Source organism: Oncorhynchus kisutch, linkage group LG25 (genome assembly GCF_002021735.2).
Source record: "Oncorhynchus kisutch isolate 150728-3 linkage group LG25, Okis_V2, whole genome shotgun sequence".
Lineage (NCBI taxonomy): Eukaryota > Metazoa > Chordata > Actinopteri > Salmoniformes > Salmonidae > Oncorhynchus > Oncorhynchus kisutch.
The window spans coordinates 12,629,676-12,650,943 of NC_034198.2; the positions used below are offsets into that span (position 1 = coordinate 12,629,676).

At 41.7% G+C, this 21,268-nt stretch overlaps 1 protein-coding gene across 2 annotated transcripts in view; it reads left to right on the top strand.

Moving 5' to 3' along the window:
• Window positions 1-4,685: 4,685 nt before the first annotated feature.
• LOC109870608 (glutamate receptor ionotropic, delta-1-like) overlaps window positions 4,686-21,268 on the top strand; it is a 411,408-nt gene continuing 394,825 nt past the window's right edge. For both annotated transcript variants that reach the window (XM_031805099.1, XM_020461182.2), the window contains exons 1-2: window positions 4,686-5,052; window positions 11,488-11,643. In XM_031805099.1, coding sequence (XP_031660959.1) covers window positions 4,971-5,052; window positions 11,488-11,643 — 238 coding nt within the window. In that variant the 5' untranslated portion in view covers window positions 4,686-4,970. The remainder of the gene's footprint in view (window positions 5,053-11,487; window positions 11,644-21,268) is intronic.

Consider the following 21,268-nt stretch of genomic DNA (forward strand, 5'->3'; position numbering starts at 1 on the left):
AGTTCAGGCGTAAAAATGTGCCTAACTAGTCGCATAATAAGTTGCATGGACTCACTCTGTGCGCAATAATAGCGTTAAACATGATTTTTTTGAATGACTACTTCATCTCTATACCCCACACATACAATTATCTGTAAGGTCCATCATTCGAGCAGTGAATTTCAAACACAGATTTAACCACAAAGACCAGGGAGATTTATGCCTCATAAAGAAGGGCATATATTGGTAGATGGGTACAAAAATAAAAAGCAGACATTGAATATCCCTTTGAGCATGGGGAAGTTATTTATTACACTTTGGAAGGTGTATCAATACACCAAGTCATGACAAAGATATAGGCATCCTTCCTAACTCAGTTGCCGGGGAGGAAGGAAACTGCTCAAGTATTTCACCATGAGGCCAATGGTGACTTTAAAACAGTTAAGAGTTTGATATCTGTGATAGGAGAAAACTCAGGATGGATCAACAACATTGTTCTTACTCCACAATACTAACCAATACTAAACAAAAATATAAACGCAGCATGTAGTAATGTGTTGGTCCCATGTTTCATGAGCTGAAATAAAAGATCCCAGAAATGTTCCATATGCACATAATGCACATTTCTCTCAAATGTTATGCGCAAATTAGAGTACATTCCTGTTAGTGAGCATTTCTTGTTTGCCAAGATAATCCATCCACCTGGCAGATGTGACATATCAAGAAGCTGATTAAACAGCATGGTCATTAAACAGGTGCACCTTGTGCTAGGGACAATAAAAGGTCACTCTAAAATGTGCAGTTTTGTCACACAACACAATGCCACAGATATGAAGTTATGCAGGTATCAAGTTATGTGGGAGCATGCAATTGGCATGCTGACTGCAGGAATGTCCACCAGAGCTGTTGCCAGAGAATTGAATCTTAATTTCTTACCATAAGCCGCCTCCAACGTCATTTTGGTAATACGTCCAACCGGTCTCGCTACCGCAGACCACATGTATGGTTGTGTGGGCAAGCGGTTTGCTGATGTCAACATTGTGAACAGAGTGCCCAATGGTGGCGGTGGGGTTATGGTATGGGCACGCAGACGCTACAGACAACGAACACAATTGCATTTTATTGATGGCAATCTGAATGCACAGATACCGTGGCAAGATCCTGAGGCACATTGCCGTGCCATTCATCCGCCGCCATTACCTCATGTTTGAGCATGATAATGCATGGCCCCATGTCGCAAGGGTACACAATTCCCGGAATTGTAAAATGTCTCTAATCTTCCATGGCCTGCATACTCACCAGACCGATCGCTGCAGCTGTACATAGTCTATCGGTAAAAAGCCCACTCATTTTTACCTACCTCATCCCCATACTGTTTTTATTTATTTACTTTTCTGCTCTTTTGCACACCAATATCTCTACCTGTACATGACCATCTGATCATTTATCACTCCAGTGTTAATCTGCAAAATTGTAATTATTCGCCTACCTCATGCCTTTTGCACACAATGTATATAGACTTTTTTTCTACTGTGTTATTGACTTGTTAATTGTTTACTCCATGTGTAACTCTGTGTTGTCTGTTCACACTGCTATGCTTTATCTTGGCCAGGTCGCAGTTGCAAATGAGAACTTGTTCTCAACTAGCCTACCTGGTTAAATAAAGGTGAAATAAATGTAAAAAAATTAAAAGACATGCCACCCATTGAGCATGTTTGGGATGCTCTGGATCGACGTGTATGACAGTGTGTCCCAGCTCCCGTTAATATCCAGACACTTCGCACAGCCATTGAAGAGGAGTGGGACAACATTTCAATGCCATAATCAACAGCCTGTGAAGGAGATGTGTTGTGCTGCATGAGGCAAATGGTGGTCACACCAGATACTGACTGGTTTTCTGATCCACAACCCTACTTTTTTTAAAGTGACCAACAGATACATATATGTATTCCCAGTCATGTGATATCCATAGATTAGGGCCTAATGAATTTATTTCAATGGACTGATTTCCTTATATGAATTGTAACTCAGTAAAATCTTTGCAATTGTTGCATGTTGCGTTTCTATTTTTGTTCAGTAAACATTCAGAGCTACAGAACAGCATCGAACAGCATGCTAAATTAACTTCGACAACTTGCCTGATTTGGCCTATATTAGGAACAACAGCCAAACAGTCCCATCAAAATATGACAACATCAACTTCTCCTACCCTAGAAAGAGATTCATACCTACTCATCTCTTCCCAACATCCCAACATACTGCTAGCGGAATATATTCCTGTTCATTTGACAATATAATTGCACCCTCATCGCTCAAGGCGTTAATGTGCTGTCAGAATGGATTAATACTTCATTACTGGTTTCATTGCTTCTTAGCATCGGAAATATTGACAGTTCTTGACAATGTATAAGGAAATGCAATTTGTTGGTTGCACATATGGGACTTCACAGATGGGCAATTTGCAACCTCAATTACTGGCTAGACTGCTGGAGGTTTCTTTAAAGGCCCATTGCAGTAAAAAACGTGATTTCCCTGTGTTTTATATACACTGAGTACACCAAACATTAGGAACACCTTCCTAATATTGAGATGTACCCCCTCCTTACCCATTCAACCTCTGAATGGCACACATACACAATCCATGTCTCAATTGACTGAGGCTTACAAAATTATTCTTTAACCTGTCTCCTCCCCTTCATCTACACTGATTTTAAGTGAATTGAACAAGTGAGATCAATAAGGGTTCATAGCTTTCATCTGGATTCACATTGTCAATCTATGTCATGGAAAGAGCAGGTGTTTTTCATGTTTTGTACACTCAGTGTATATATCCACACTGAGGTTGGATTAATAGTGTGCAATTGTGTAAATGATTTTGAACTATCTATAGGCTACGACACGGTGCTCTATCAGCCTCATATAATTTCTAAGAAAATCCGTGTTTTCTCTCGTCCTCACACCTTTTTCATCTTGGGAGCGGGAACGCTCAAGCTGCAGCAACCACTTGTTACCAGAGTCTAGCTGCGGGCGCGCTTTCCTTTCCGTGAACGCCAACCTACATTAAATCCCAATTCACTGCATGTGCCTCTGGCCCAATCCTGCAATAAGCAGTCAAATATGTTTTCATACGGATATTGAATAGCCTTTTAAATTTTATTTGTTTTACCAAAAACACATTATATATTCATTACAAGCCATAATTAAATCGTACGTTCATACAGTTAAAGTGGCAAATAAAAATATTATTACTATTATCATTATTAGTATTATTATACCATACCGTAGGTGTAGGTCTAAGCGCGGCTGGCTACATGAATGATCTGACATTGAGCGCATCACAGGACGGGGAGTAGTCCGGAGCTGTCCATGGATTCTTCGTGCTGAAATCTCTCCGTGATAAAAACAGACTTAGCCAAACAATTAAGGGGAATTTCCGTCTCATATTCAATCCCAAGAAATATCCTTTAATTGTAAGACTAAGAATATTATAGTTGCATCTCTTGTATGAAGATTTCTTATCTGAAACGTACCACTGTCATCGGGAGAGAAAAAAAAAACAACCCAGAAAGTTAATTCGATTTTTGGAGTTTCGAGATATGGTCTTCCTTCTTCGGTGCTCTACATTATCAACATGTACTATGAACCTGTTAGTCCAGCCAATAGAAGAACACAATGATGTCACTTGGCTCCATGTCTATGTATGCAGTCTCTCCATAAATTATGAGAGGTTCGATTTTACCACCATGCATGAACAGTTGGTTACAAGGCATTAGTACACCTATTGGAAACGACATTTCATATTTGATCATGAATGTCTCCAAATACAATTTATATGAATTGTTGGCTATTGTTACAACACTGTCCACGATCAGTAGCAGAGAAACTGGAATCAGTTGTCAGAAAATAGCATACAACACAGAGAAGATCATTGTTACAAAAAAAAATCACAAAGACAGTGGGCTAACCGAGCTAGTAGAGCTCCTGTATCAAACCATGATAGATGTGCTCTCTACCCACCCGTCTAACCTCTATGTCCAAACTACCTCGCAGGTATCCCATCCCCAGAAGCACATGCACTCGCGCCTTCTCTCCAAGCAGACAGCTTAGTAGAAACAGTCCTCTCCACGTCAGTTCTTTCCGATTCATGCCATTAGTCCATTTCCACATATATTATTGGGGCGTTTCAACGCTTTAAGTGGTCCCCATAAACCTGTAGGTGAGGACAGGTTTTACGCACACATCCACAGACCCTTCCGCACGCTATATCCTACCTGTGGCATCACCACTGCTACCGGTTATCATGCACCAATCTAGTTATGTCATTCGATAATAGCAATGGATAGTTATATTATGAGAGTTAACTATACATCGGAACTTATGCGCCCGGTGCGATTACTTACACTGCAATGCAAGTCTGCTTTGCGCGTCATCCATGTGTTTTTAATGTCGGATTTTCTTTGGTTTTCCAGGTTCCCGTCCATGGTAATGTGCGTTCGCTGATAGACCGAGCCTCAGGGGCATGTCTTGATCGCCGTCGCCGTCTCCGGCTTGCTCGGATTCCATCTCTCCCTGTCTTCTCCGGGCAGCTTAGCGTTGTAGATAGAGTCTCTGCAGTCACGTGGGTCGAGAAAATCGAGAGAGAGAGAGCTATCGAGAGAGCGCGTGGGGGGTGTCCCTCCTCCGCAGTTTGCAGTTTGATATGTCTCAGACTCCGCGAGCGCTGGATAGAGCGAGAGCCGCAGAGCGCGCTGGATTCTCAGCCTTCCTTACGGAAAAGCCGAGTATTTCCCTGCCTTTTCTGCCCAACCGCCAACTCCCTTGCACTTACTTATTCTATCCCCAGGAAACCCCTTGACGTTTTTCCTCCTTCCTTATAGTTTTGTTTTCGGCTTTTATTCACAGACTGAACAACTGGTTCATGCACTGTTGCTTATTTGGATTTGTCCGACATACGAGGGACGGTGGATGAGCTGCTTTCGCTAAAACCGGAGATGGAATTGCTGATAATATGCCTTTCCTTATGGATGTTGCAATGCAATTCAGTGGCGAGCGCGGACTCCATCATTCACATCGGTAAGGAGCTTGTGCAGGGGACACGGGGTGCAAACGCGAGAGTGTGATATAAACCCCCTCGGTGCTTAGAATAAAACAGTCCTCTTTTGTTGTTTAAATGTATGATACATTTAGGAAGGCATACGGATGAATGTGTTAGTATAAAGAGCGAGTTACAACTAAATACCTTATAAACAATAATGATATGTAGTTCTGGTGAATAGCGTTGCTCCATCCCGGGAGCTGTGGCAATTTTACAGCATCATTTGAATTCTAATGAATTTGCGTTGCCTATCATACAATATCTTATGAATGTCTTTGCAAATGCTTGACTGAAAGTATCTGGAAAAGTGCACCACCAATGTGTCTTTTCCGAAATCATGAGAATAGACAATATTGTAAATATATTGTAATTCACACCACAAAACCAAAGCAAGATGGAACTAATTTGCTTGGATCAGACGAACTAAACCAACGTGTGTTTTTAGAGGATTGCACACCCCCTCCTCCCCCTCCCCATCTATAAGCATGAACTTTGAATTGAACGTGAGCGAAATGTTAAACGCCTGTGAAGGAAATACATGACAAAGGGACAAATACTAAACCCTTATGTCCGAATCCAACATTAGAATAGATGCCAGTGTACTCTGTTTGGTGAATTTGGGTGTGTAATATGTCAGATTTATGTATCTTATCTGACATGAATTTACATTTAGCTAAAACAACTTATGTTCGCGGCGGGGGAGATGGAGGGGGTCAATACGAATAACTAGAATATTGTATTTCTAAATAATGTCACTGGCATGTGTTTAATGCCATTTGTTGGATCAAAGACAACTAATGCAAACACGCATGTATACATGCAAGCATGCACGTACAAACACACACACACACACACACACACAGACCGTAGCAGAAAAACAATCAATTTTTGTTTAATTTTACATCGAAACCTTTGCATGTTTAGTATCCAATAGTGCTGCAGTGATCAACAGTTAATATGTTGGAATAAAGCTATCCAGCACGATAACAGCTGAAGCATCTTACATTTGAGACAATAGTTTAGGCATTTAGGCTGTTGCGGGGGTTTATAATTAAAACACGCAAAGGCTATTGGATGCATTATCATCGATGGCATTTGCACTTTGTCGGCTTTACCATGATATAAAACATAACTAACAAACCAGGCGTGAAGCAAGTTGGAATCATTCTGATGTAGTCATTAGGACTTGTTGGTTACGTTGCACCTTTGTCACTCCCATCATCATTAATGTCGAAACCAGGGCTTTTATCTGTATTTGGTTATTCTAATGTTTTTAAAACATTAATTCCATGGCCGTCAAGGTTTTGATGTGTTTTGGAAAATGTTGTTCTCTCGGAATGCAATGTGATTTTGTCGGGATCTTGATAGAAAAGGCTTGGAGTGCAGGAACAGCTTCAGTCATTACCAAGCATTACCCTTGAGTATGCTGCGTAGGCTATATACCAAACATGTTTTAAACAATCAATTATCTTTCTGATTAACTTCATATGAAATTGTCTTAATGAGTGAGGTTGAAGAGTGGTGCACCATTACGTTCGAATACAATGGATTCTCATTTTAAGGCTTGCTTGACGCATGCGGTTCAAATATTCGTTGCTCATAGCCAGTCTGCTGCTACATGCACAACAACTCCGGAGAGCCCTCAAATCAACGGTGGTCTGATTTGGAAACCAAAAGACGGCCCACTTTTGAATGTGGCAGAGTTCCATTCCGGTCTAAACCCTTTCGCGAGGATCTGTCTCGTCCAATCGTTGGTTTTGCCGTCTCTGTGGCATTTGTTTTGCTTGGTTCCTCCTACGAGTGAATATATTAGATGTTCAACATCTGAATGTTAGGCCTAATGGGTATGGTCCAACTCCTGATATCAAACGGGTAAGGACTATTTGTGTGATTGTGCACAAAATGGGACCAATAGCCTAGAGAATATTACGTTTGCCTCTACCTTATTGCTATATATTTTCACCCTCCTCTCATTTCCTCTCCTCTTCAAGTTATCCTTCTGGCCAAAAGCTGAAGCTGTTCCTTATGCAAAGGAGAAATAGGTATGTCCAATGAGTTGGACACCTGACGTGGAATGATTTACGGGGTGATGGGGCGATATAGAGGCGCTGGCTATCCAGCCCTGCAATGGAAGGCAAGCTCGAAACACAGGAATCGAATCCATTCTCACCGACAAAATAGAGGGCAGACGCGCTATTCTGATCCCATGCTAAATAAGACGAACACACCAGTTATACATCAAGGAAGGCTTTTCGCTTTGACCACCTGCAAAATACGACACTTCGAGGCTACTTTATCCAATCTGAACGCTGTTTTACAATCCTTTACTTCAGACGATTGATAATGTAGCCGATCAACAAACAACTCAAGGAAACTTGAATGGATTTTAAAGTCAAGGCAGTTCTACCATAAAGTCAGCGAGCATATTCTACATTTACATTTGAGTCATTTAGCAGACGCTCTTATCCAGAGCTCTTGTGAAGCCCGGTCCATATCTACAGTAAACTGTAAAGGTAAGGTAACTGGCTATTGGCAGCCAGTTACCTGTAAGTTACTGTTAAAAAAGGGAGGTCTACAATATGTTACCGTAACATATTGTACCTTTTTTTACAGTAACTTACACCGCCAGTAAATTACCATCAAAACAACAGGATTTTTTTTTTTACCAGTGTAACTGAAGCTGAGGAGTGGGTAGCAGTTGCCCCTAACCACAGATACATGAACAAGAAGCCCCCCCATCTCCCAATGGTAAAATAATGGACAGGGTTTGGATAATCTGGTCCTAGATATGTAGCTAAAGCACATCTTCAATCAGGGCCCAGTTTTTCAAAAGTTATCTGATCGGATTTTGGCAGTTGGATAGGATTAAATGTGTAGAATAGAATGAATATAATGGGCGTCCCCATTAAAGCCAATGATGCCATGTTCTATTCGTTCTATTTTATGCATTTTATCCTATCCAATTGCCGAAATCCGATCAGATAACTTTTGATAAACTGGGCCCAGTAGCTGGAGCTGAGAGAGTCTATATAGGCCTACAACCTTGCTCTCCATGGTGCTGAAATGAATGTGCATGGGGGAAAATATATGTATTGCGTGTAACCAACCACCATATGCCAGATTGACAGGGAGGGAAAGTGAAAAGTCTTGATCTGGCATCCACCCACTCACTGTAAATCCACTAACCTTTCCTTATAATGCTAATAAGGATCAGTGAAAACCTACATCTTAAGAGAAAATAGTGTCATGTCATCCATTTCTTGACAAGTTGTATCCTAAACATTAGGGCCTACTTTTGTAATAGTTGCTCTGAAACTAACCTCTTACCCAGGGTAATTGCACATAGGTGGAAGTGTCAGGTGAATGAGATTTCTCTGAAACTGAAATGCAACTGCCTGTGTTGGTCTCGGGTGTAATCATTTGTCCAAACAGTTGTAAAACATCCTGTCCTGTTTTGCAACGAAAACTAGAGTTTCTATTGGACACATTCAAGTAGGTCCCTCCCTGGGAAGGGGAGTACTGGTGGCTGGTAGAGCTTTTTTAGTCGACGCGACATGGTGGCAAATTCAAGATACAAGAACCAAGAACAGTTTGCTACCACAGTGGTTGAAGGAACAGAAAGAGCATGGAAATGTGGACATTTTTGGAAAACGAGGAAGAAGTAATGGAGTTGAGTGTAGAGGGAAGTGGTGTGGTGAGCAAGATTGGCATCATGTACAAACATTTAAAAAAACATACTCTGGTAGCTCAGAAATGTAACATGACAAGAGTGAGAATGAATTACCTGTAGCGGCAGGTGGGGTGAAGACCGCTGAGAATGAACCTCTGGAGTGAGGAAAGATCTGTGCCTTCTGGCTGATCCATATGTGGTGTCAGGTTGGTTGGAGAAGAGGTTGGGGACTGTTGAGTCGGTGAAAGTAACTCGAAGTGGAATCCTAAGGATTTTTTGCATTTCTTCCATCCACCACACTTCTAGGGACAATAACTGTGACTTGCTTTGCTCTCCGAAGCTGGACACAGTTGAAAGGAGTGATAACTGGGGAGGCGTTAGTAAGGATCGGCGTCCCGTCAACAGGACAGTTGTCAATCATGCAGGGCATTATGTCAAGATCACAGATTTTAGAGAAACAACAAATGTCGGTACATATAAGTGACTTATATCAACTGAAAGCTTACATTATTGTTAATATAACTGCACTGTCCAATTTACAGTAGCTATTACTGCAAAAAAATGCCATGCTATTGTTTGAGGAGAGCTCCTAACAACAAAACCCTTTTTTCTTTACGGTAGGTTTTATAAATTCACCTCTGAAGGTGAAATGTGTACTTACATTCTGAAATCTTGCTCTGATTTATCATCCAAAGGGTCCCAGAGATAACACAATGTGTCGTTTTGTTAGATAAAATCCCTTTTCATATCCTGGAATGGTCAATATAGCATGCACTATCGATTTTGTATTTCCACTCGTTCAATTTGCAAAGAAAGTAATCTGTGAAAATCTCACTGTAAATGTTGTTTTAACCAGTCAAATCACATTCATATCTATTCCCCAGAGATCCTAGAAGGTAACAAGACTTCACTATTTCATTAGGGTTGTAGTATATCCTATAGGACACCATATTTGGTCAGAGAGCGACGCCTTCATGGCACGCCGATGACGCGGGTGGCCATCACTTGAATGACTGTATATTTGTCAAATAAGCACCAATCGGGGTCAAACAAAGCTAGCTAGAGAGCTAATGAGCTGGAAACCATATATATGTTGTAGAATGTAGCTACTAACCTTATATGACAGCCTGCCTTTTCATTTTGGACAAAAATTATAAGGATATTCAGAGTTATGAAAACTGGTTGTTAACGAATTGTTGAACTTATAATATGGCGACTAATATTGGGAAAGCTAAATCAAAGGTAAAGTATACAGATTTGACCATATTCTGGCAGAAAAATTGAATGTGAATGCAAATGTCTCCCTCACGATTTGCCCAAATGTACCTGGGGACTTCACACTAAAAGTCTTGTTGTTCATTCATACTTCAAGTTATCCATCTGAAACTTTGCACACACACTGCTGCTATCTTGTGGACACTATCAGAAATACAACCAGAGTGATGGCTAGAACTATGAGCTTTCTGTTGCATTTCAAAGATGGTGGGAGAAAAAGACTGGTTGTTTTTTTCTTTGTATTTTCTTCTACCAGATCTGTTATATTCTCCTACATTCAATTCACATTTCCACAAATGTTTCCTTTCAAATGAAAGAATATGCATATCTTTGCTTCAGGGCCTGAGCGACAGGCAGTTAGATTTGGGTATGTCATTTAGGCGAAAATTGAAAAAAAGGGGGTTATCCCTAAGTGGTGAGGAGAATCAACTGAAATAGAAGATTCCCGGTGTCTGTGACGCTCGCTGTTTGGTGCGACGCAGACCTGGTTATCCAGTGAGAGCTTTTGTCCCGAACCCATTACAGTGTTTTAGGTGCCACGTTTATGGTCATGTTGCAGCAGTGGGCAGGAGGGAGATTCTTAGATGTGAGAAGTGTGCAGGATGGCATGAGACAAATGAATGTGTAGTATCTGTTTTGTGTGTTAATTGTAAGGGTACCCATTGTGCTGGAGATCAGAAGTGTCCGGTGAGAGAAAGGCAGGTTGAGGTTGCCAGGATCTGAGTAGTACAGAAGGTTTTGTATGCTGATGCAGTGAAGTGAATAGTAGAGGAAGATGAGTCCATGGCGAGGGATGCTAAGAGATTCCTTGTGTGTAAGCTGAGGCCAATAGAGAGTGATAGGTGCTTCAGTAAGGTTGGTTTCGTAGCGTTCATATTCATGGTTATCAACTGTACCACATAAATTGAACGTAAATCACAGAAATAGATGTTGTGGTGGCAGCTGCAGAGAAGTACTTGGGTGTATGGGATTTTACTGCAGAAGAGTTACAAGTTGTGTTGAACGATAGTGTCCCGTCCTCCCTGGCTGCCAGCCTGGTGTATGATCAGATAGGGCCAAGTAGTGGAATAATGGTGAGGTTTTTAATGGGTGTAGGGTGAGTTGGAAGGGTCATTTTTCTTCCTATTTCCCCGTTCTTTTTTCCTTCCCTTTTTGTGTCACAAAGTATAATGAATTCACAATCCAGAACAGTAGGCGGAAACACAGGGATAGATAAGAGAAATTGATGAATAGGGAAACTGTGACCTGCCTCACAATCCAGTAGAGTAGGTGGTTGTGTATTCACCTTTCAATTGGTTGCGATCCGCCAATACAAATTTAAAGAAGGTCCCTCCCCGTTTTGTTCTTAAAAAATACAAAATAAATTACGTAACATTTTGCAAAAGATTTGGCATAATCAATACACTCCTAGTTTTTGCAATGCATCTCTACACATATTGCAATGTTGACAATTGCATCTTTTCAACAGGTGCCATATTCGAGGAGAACGCAGTGAGGGATGATGAGGTTTTCCAGCTGGCGATCTCAGACCTCAGTCTCAACGACGACATTTTGCAGAGCGAGAAAATCACACACTCCATAAAACTTGTCGAGGCGAACAACCCTTTCCAGGCGGTCCAGGAAGGTAAGGGACGCCATTGAATTATTTTTAAAAGCATTTTTCTCCCCCTTTCGCCATATTTGGTTAGTAGGCTACTTAGTAGCATAACTATACCTCAAGTGCAGTTTGTACTTGAAGTGAAACACCTATTCCTCTCTGAAGCTCTTAAGCCTTGATTACATTGCAGGCCAATTTTGGAATACTGACTGTCCAAGCAGCAAGTTACAAGTGACCAAGTCAGATTTGTGTGTTTTCAGAAAGCAGTCATTTGCTGACATGGCTATGCTAGTTGTCATAGTAACAACAGGTGTGTGTGCAGTGGTGTAGGCTGATTGGTGGTGGTTCTCTTGTGCTGCCTATCGCTCAGAAGTTATGTAGCAAGCTCAGGTGACAACAATGCCTGCCATGGGAGTTTCCAAGCTACACGGAGTTGGCAAAACAATTGAATTCTGATCAATTCTAAATAAGTCATATTTTAATTACCACAACAATTCCATAAAAAAATATAGAATAGGCTTTTACGCTTAACAGTTTCTCATGTGTATTATGAATGGTTCACTACCCAGCCAACTTGAAACAACTGTGGGAAGCATTGGAGTCAACATGGGCCAGTATCCCCGTGAAACGCTTTTGACACATTATAGAGTCCATGCCCCGATGAATTGAGGAAGGTGTTCCTAATGTTTTGTAGATTTTAGGATGGTCTACATTGTAGAATAATATTGAAGACATCAAAACTATGAAATAACGCATATGGAATCATGTTGTAACTAAACAAACAAATCAAAATATATTTTCTATTTCTGATTCTACAAAGTAGCCACCCTTTACCTTGATGACAGATTTGCACACTCACGAAACAGGAATAACATTTTTAAAAACAGCTGAATAGGCAGACTTTGCAATTGCCTGATTTATTTTATGCATCGTCTATAATGATTGGCTATTCAATTGGCTACACCTGTAGGTACAAACTTTGAGGAAATTGTGACGTATTTGTGACGTAATTTACATATTATCCCTCACCTAAAAAGATAGCACTACACCACTGGCCATTAATTTGTTTGTAAACAATTAACAAGCTAGTTAGTTACCACATGTTCTTGTCAAACTGTCAACAGAGTAGCTAGCAAGCAACAAGATTTGCCAAATGACAGCCTAAAACCCACTTGAAAGCAATTCAATCATAGTTGACTATTCAGACACAAGTCGCATGGCCAGGAATCAGATTTGTATCTGATTTCAAACCACTTACAATGGTGGTTTGAAAGTAGCTTGAAATATCCGATTCAATGTGGTTTTTGGCTGTAGGTAGAAAAAATTATTAAAATTGAATATGCCCAAAAATTTGATTAGAGTGAACAAGGCTTAAGGCTCCCCAAAATAGTTGAGCAGCAGTATCTTCTGTGGATAGAAAGCTAGGTGGAAGTATTGAGTCGAGCAGGACTCGACTCCATTTTCCACACATCATTGCTATCCAGTGTGAGGCAGCCTTTAAAGACATGTTGCTTTCAAAACAGGTAGCCTAATTTGCTTGTTTCATAGTGAGTTGTATTGGTGATGATGGTAGATGTTGGTCAAGAAATTAGCCTCTGTTTCAGACTGTAACATAACGAAGGGTGTAAGTTGTTTTTCCTCTCTAAAGTAACAATGTTAATGACAATCTTTTCAAATTTGTTTTTTTGTGTTCAGCCAAGTCTTTTCTTCAAAATGGTCTATCCATGTTTTGACCTGACACTTAAAAACTCACAGACTTTGCTAACGAGTTCAGTCACCCCAAAAAGTTGGTCCATGTCGTGTAACATCCATACAACCTCTTATTTGCCCAACATGCCAATATCTAGAAGTCCACTCTTTTTTTGGTATACACTCCCCCCAAGACGCACACATCAAAAGTTTCATTTGTTTATTTTGTCCATTCTGTGAGACATTCAAGTTTAGATTTTTGTGTACAAATGTAACATCCATATGCTGGAATCGGCCTGTACCTTTTTTTCTGGATTGAAAAAGCACAACTGCTGCTTAAAGGAGCAGTGCAGTCAAAAACCGCATTTGCCTTTAAAAAAAAATATATATATATATATTTCCACACTAAGGTATAAATAACACTCTGAAATTGTGAAAATTATAAGGATGCCCTTTTAGTGTTGTCACGTTCTGACCTTTATTTCCGTTGTTTTGTCATTATTTCTATGTTTCGGCCTAGTATGGTTCTCAATCAGAGGCAGGTGTCATTAGTTGTCTCTGATTGAGAATCATACTTAGGTAGCCTGGGTTTCACTGTTTGTTTGTGGGTGTTTGTTTCTGTGTCTGTGTTTTTCACCACTGTTTTGGTTTTCGTTCGGTCCACGTTTATTGTTTTTGTATTCAGTTGTTCATGTTGAGTATTTCTTATTAAAAGAACCATGGACACTTACCACGCCACATATTGGTCCTCCGATCCTTCTCGCCTCTCCTCTTCAGAAGAAGAGGAGGAAATCCCTTACAAGTGTAAGAGCTTAAAAATAAAATAACAACTTCAGCCTGTTCGGGTGGGATGGTGTTTTCAGCCCACAGCAAAAACACCTTCACAATCTGATCTGATTATTCTGACCAATGACCAGTCATTTTTTATTTGCAATGTATCCTGCTACTTTGAAGGGGTAAGCGGGGCAGAAGCAGTGGAATTCAAAGTTCAATTGGTCAATTGCTCGTAAACCATGTCGTCATTACTTGCCAGGGGTCCGTATATGTTACATACAGCACATTAGAAGCTGTTGATGTTGAATTGAAACGGAAACTCACCAAGTCAGTTTGCCTTTCACGACCTTCCGGAGGAGGTCAATAATAGCAGCCAAGGGCTTGCTGCTCATTATTTGCATAAATCTCTTTCAGCAAAATCTATGTTAACTGCATGTAAGTATATGTGGCCTTTGCACACAAGTACACAAACAATGGCATCTAATACCATTGGAGGCTGCTCGGTAATTGGTCACAGTTGAGTCCCTGGGCTTTTTCAATTAATGACATTGAGGGGCAGAGGAGATCAATACGGCACAGCCAGGGTGTGGCTCGATGACTTCCCACTCATCGCTGACCTTTTCCTCCACGCCAGATAGTCAGCCCTCTGAGACCACCGCAGACAGCTCGGGGTGTGGAGGATTATGGGTAAGGGAGGGATTCACACTTTGTGATGTGTCCTGCTGTCCAGTAACCCCTGCACTCAGCGCCCGCTCCTCTCTCTCTCAGTGACCAATCGAACCGATAGGCTCCCAGGGGGCCGTGCGGCTGCTAATATGATTCTCTTCCTGTGGTGAGGGATGAGAGAGAGAGAGATCTCTGGCTGACCGTTGCTTTGTGGCATTTTACATTTTGAGAGTGACATGATTTGGTATAATCTTGTAGGGGTGAGGAACCAATGCAAGTGAAAATACTGGAGGCACGTACAGTATTTGTGTTTTTATGTCCAGTAACATGATTGGTGGAATCTTGTAGGAGTGAATAACCAATACAAAGTGAAGATACTGGAGGCACATATAGGCCTGTGTTGTTGATGGTAAGTGTTGGGCAGTGTTTCATTCTGAATGTGGGTGTCCATATTGTGTTGCTTGAGGACAAGGAAAGCATGCATTACCATAGCTCTCTTGCTTCGGTTGCTCACGGATACAGAATAACTCACAACACCAACGAAGAAGGCATTTCATAAGAGAGCAAATAAACGTGACACACACACACACACACATTTGCTCATTGTAGTAAAGTTGATTTAGCTTGTTTGAAAACGCATCACATACAAGACAAAGCATTAGTGTTTCTTATGACAGCGGGTGCTCATTAATAATGGAGATTGTGCGTTTAGGGAGTCGTTTTTCATCCTTGGAACAAGCAATTATTTTACAGTAAGCCTTTGATTTGATTCTATATAAAACTATTGTTCTCAAACATCAAGAACCATGTCTGAAAGTTTCTGTCAAATTACCTTTTTCATTAGCTATAAAATGCTTCAGCAAAAATGATTGGAATTGGAAGCTCACACTCAGCATCTCCACTCAAAGAATTGTTTTTATAATGGTAGGATTTCTTTATTGACTCTGACACTGAAGTGTCATTTGGATATTTGCTAACAGTGCAGGAGTATCTCAAAACGATTTACAACAATACACCCAACTCTAAAAGTAAAATAATGGAATTAAGAAATATATAAATATGACATTGCTCACAGGGCCTCCCGGGTGGCGCAGTGGTCTAGGGCACTGCGTCGCAGTGTGCCACCAGAGACTCTGGGTTCGCGCCCAGGCTCTGTCGCAGCCTGCCATGGTCCGTGGGGTGACGCACAAGTGGCCTAGCGTCGTCCGGGTTAGGGAGGGTTTGGCCGGTAGGGTTATCCTTGTCTGTGGCAGGCCAGGCTAACCAGGTAACCAGGGCACACGCTAACCAGGTCGCCAGGTGCACGGTGAAAAGCATTGGTGCAGCTGAATTCCGGGTTGGATGCGCGCTGTGTTAAGAAGCAATGTGTATAGTTGTGAAGATACTTAGATCTTTTTTGATACTGTTTTGGTTGGGTTGTGTTTTGGAGGACGCACGACCTTCGTCTCTCCCGAGCCCGTATGGGAGTTGTAGCGATGAGGCAACTAACAATTGGATACCACGAAATTGTGGGTAAAATAATATATATATATATATAACATCTAATATTTAGATATTTCTTAATTCTATTCTTTTACTTTTAGATTTGTGTGTATAGTTGTGAAGATACTTAGATCTTTTTTGATACTACTGCACTGTTGGAGCTAGAAACTCAAGCATTTCGCTACACCCGCAATAACATCAGCTAAATACGTGTATGTGACCAATAAGATTTCATTAGACTTTTTGATTTGATTTGAACTTTTTCTTCTCACTGTACAAATTCTTAAATGTTTTGTTTTTTTTTCAAATTCTTAAATGGCAAATTAGGCTAATTACCGTTCTTTATCATGACCAGCAGCTCCGTTACCACTGCATTAGTGTAAAAAAACAATCATTTTACCCTGGCGTCCTCCGCTGAATGAATGATTGTTTTATTTCGTAGAGAAATTTCCACTGTCCTTTCTTTACACAGACAATCCCCAATGTCCTGCGTCTAAAACAAATCAACGCTTTTTGTCTCCTCATTGCCAGAGGAGCAGCATTCTCTGGTTGAATTCCATGATTACCGCATCAATATTGATCTCACTAGAAAACTTAACAGAAAACCTTTTCTCTCCAGGCTTTAAGTGCACCATTGTGCTGACGGTGAAAAGCGTTTAATTGATATGACCTTTTTTAGTGGCCATGCAGATAAGATGAGTGTTTATTGAGAACATTCCCCTGTTTCCTGGTGGTGACATAGTCTGCTGGAGTGCAATGGATGAGTACAATGCAATGGAAAAGAATGGTAAGACTAGAGCACAGAAGACTCAAGCCTGCTCTTATGTTCCATGTGAAGGTAGAGACTCGCACACCTTCGATGTGCCGTCACCCCTGTGCAACTTCTCAAATAGGACCAGAGATGGTGTGACACCAGGAACCCAGAGTGATGAGATTGATCTCCTTCTCTCCTCCTCCCGCCCGCCCTCTCCCTCACTCTCTCTTCTGTGGTGATTCTACAGAGAGCTCTGAGAATCACTCATACCCAGCTGGCAGCCAGCTCCAACTCTGAGCCTGCTTCAGTCAGTGCTGGCCTGAAAGACACCATTTTATGACAGAGGAAACAATTGGGCAGAATTAATCATGTTGCCGCCCTGACTTATTCTCCCAGACTGGTGCAATTTAGAAAGAAGATGCATAGCTGGAGCGTGGATAAACATCCAAAAGTGCAAGCCCAGTTCTATCTCCACAAGATAAACAGCCGTGGTTGTCTCTGCAGCATCACCCATTAGCTGTGTGCCGCGCTTTAAAACAAATCAGTCCTGGATAATTAATTTGCGGACTTTTCCGGACTCATATCCCGGCATCTGATGCAAACACTGATTTTAAAATGTACTCTGGCTGCCTGGCAAGCAGCTCGGGCTCAGAGTAGTGGAGGCCTGCGGTTTGAGGATGGTTGTGTGCGTGTTTCTGTGTTGCTTAAGAAAAAGGCAACTTCAGGACACCTGGGAATCAAATGAGGGGGAGCTCCGGTGTGAGGAATGGCTCCCACTACGCGGACAAATGACCATCCTCTGTCCCACGAATGTGCCTGCCAATGGCACGCTTTGTTTATTCACTTAACTCGTCTCTCTGACTCGCTCCCTCAGTCTCTCTTTCTCTGTACTGATCTGCTTACATGATAGGCACCCACTGACTGCATGTCTATTGGATCCTGCTGACTACGCCATTATATAGCACACGCTGTCAACTGTTGGCAATCTCTCATGTTTTAGTACAGCAGAGATGATCTGATATTTGCCATTCAGTGCTATTGCACTTCCTGTTAAGGAGTTGAGTCAGACTCGTGGGAGTAACTTGCCACTTCTCATGCGAGGATGGTCAAGTGTATTAAGCAGGGAAGAGGCGGCTTCCCAAAAATACTCTAAAATTTGAAAATGGAACTGAGCCAATGTATCTTGAGTTTTTTTTCCTTTCAGCTCCATGTAGCTAGTAGTAGTCTTTGGTGTGTGGAGCTGTCATACTGGCGACCACACAGCTCTGCGCCGTCCCTGGGTGTTTGTTCTGAGTGAGGCAGTGACCGTGGGAGGAGATGGTTTTTGAAGCACAGAAGGGTTAAGGTCGGCCTGGAGTCGGGGGAGCAACATTGATTTAGGAGCCAGGGGAGGCTGCGGACCTGGCCATGGGCCACCACTCTCCGAGAGGGAAAATGCCTCTTATTGAGTGCACTTCACCAAGGCACCCTCGCTGCTCTGCTCTACTCTTAGCATCTGAGTAGAGCAGAGAGTGGAAATGTCAAGGTGACTGTAGAGGATAACTGGAGCTCACTCTTGCCAGGGTGCCTATGTTACATGGATACAGAGTAGGCCATGTTAGGAAAGTATCTCAGCACTTAAGGTAGTTGATCTGATTCTTCAGGGGAGAATTTGCAGTGTTATTATTTTTCCCTTCCAGCGAGCACAAATATCCTCGCAGTATATCCAAATCAATTTAACAGAGATACATTACCACCACTCAATAGTAGCGCCTATTAAACCCCCCCCCCCTGCTGTAATTGGACAAGTGGAGTCAGAGCAGCCTTTTTTACTGTCCTGCCTTATTCTCACAGATTCCATAATTAAGCCCTCCAAATCGACCCTCGTTAATTAAGCATCTAAAACAAGACTCTTAATAACATGTTTTATTCGATATTTCTAGTGGCTGTGGAACATAACTACTATCCGGACACCAGCAATGAAAGGGAACAGGGAAGCAGCGCTAACTGTCGGATGGAAGCAGTGAGGGATGATTGATGGGTCAGGTAGTATAATATATATGTGTTACGGCAGCTCTCGCTGGGTCGTTTTAACCACTGGAGACTCTAGTGGCAATACGACTGTATTTACATCAACTGCTGTAGATGGTAATGTCCATCATAGCTGGTAGGGAGAATGGCAAAAGTCACTGTTACATTTAAAAAATCACACTTACCCATGTAAACACGCCTGTGTAATGTACCCATATTTTTCCTTCATTGCTCGTAACTGATCAAGTGGGTGCACTGTTAAGATCTTAAGCCATACCATAGATTAGCCTGTCACCTAATACTGGGACATAAATATACTCTATGCCTTGCATTTATATGTATGAATATGGACGCGCGACGCGCACGCTGACAGAAATACCTATCATTGTCATATAAAACATCCGAGCAAGCGAAACAGTGCCTCTCTGTCTCAGTATGTGTAGCCCGTGTATCTGAAGATGTCTGGAATTAAAGAGCATGGGATGACATTCCCTTTTTTTGCCAAAACCGCATCAGATACATGAGGCTGCACATTGTAAGAGAGAAGGCCGCTGTGTCAGTGGGTTGGATGCTATTTTGGACTACCAAAGGTAACCTACTTTTTGAAGTGATTTTGTTTTACAATCAGATGAAAACATCATGACTGGTTGTGTTCATGCCACTTTAAAAGGTAGGCAAATACATTTTTACAGTTCAATTACCTTTCATTACCATAAAACCTACAATAGAACCACTAAAGCAGTCATTTGGACTGCTTATGAATTTAAAAAAATTGAATTTCTTTTTAAGTCCTTCCCAACTCCGTCCTTGACGTTTCCCAAATAACTCTAAAATACACACTGTCGTTGTTAAAATTTTTATATCACAAACAGAATTGATGTAATAGTCAGTTTTAGGAAGGCATGGCATTTTATATAGTTTTCCTTGTTGCCCCTCCCCTCGACCGTAGGGCCTGCTGCTCCTCCTTCTCTCAATAGTTGAAGATGCCGTGCCCAGTTGAAAATCACCCTGATATTTGCCTTGAAAAGGAACGTAAACGCAGGAGCTTGGTGGCATCTTAATTGGGGAGAACGGGCTCGTGGTTATGGCTGGAGCGGAATTAGTGGAATGGAATCAAATACATCAAACACATGGAAACCATGTGTTTGAAATCATTCCATTTGTACCGTTCCAGCCATTATTATGGTCTGTCCTCCCCTCAGCAGCCTACACTGGAACCTAAACTATACCAAAACTAATTTCACACAATGCCTGTAATAAGAGATTATATAAATGAAGTAGGCTAAAGTATGATGGGGGAGAATGGATAAGTTGATGAGCGAGGGGAAGAGAACAATGCGTAATTATGTCACCAATTGTGAATGAAGAAAAGGGCAGGCCATTCTATTGTATTGATATATTCTAATCTCAACATGTTATGTAATCTCAATCTACTCTAGCCTATTTGGGGTACACAGTGAGAGCGTGCGTCATTTACCATGGCAAGAAGACCCAATGAATGTAAACGACTCCGATGGTGGAGATGAAATGAATCATGATGACATCCCTGAGTATTCTTCTGATTCTTCAATTCTCCAGATTGAATTCGTAAATCAATCTGGAGTGCCAGTGTGCGCTCAGAGTGCACTCTGGGCGTTTGTAAAATCAGAACATTGTCAGATTGTCTGTTTGTAAATTCAGAGCGCACACTGGACACACTGGCCGAGGAGTAGGGGTGCGTTTGTAAATTCCCTCTGGCTATCTACTCTGATTTCAGAGCACTCTTGTCTGAGTGTGCTAAAGTACAGAATAACTGATGAATTTACGAACGCTCAACACCCATTGAATACGGCCGGTGTCAGTAAACGTCAGCAAGAAAGGCCAAATTAAATTGTTTCCAGCAGCAGTGTAACAGTCACCAACGCTCTGGATAATATGAAAACAGCCTAACCAGCTCTGCTAGGGCGAGAAAAATGGTCAGAGTGAGGTAGCTAGCCAGCTAGCTCACTTTAGGCAGTTAGCTTGGGTGCTTGACTGCTGTTGTGAGTCGGATCAACCCTACTCCTCGGCCAGAGCGTCCAGTGTGCACTCTGAACGCTCTCTTGCTCTCCAGAGTGAATTTATGAACGCATCACAGGGTTGATCCGAGCGTTCTGACCTCACAACGGCAGTCAAGTACCTATGCTAACGTTGGCTAGCTTGCTATCTACTTTCAGACACAAATGAGAGAACACCTCACTCTGACCAGGTTAGACTGGTTAGACTGTTTTCATGTTATCCAGAGGGTATGTCAGAGAA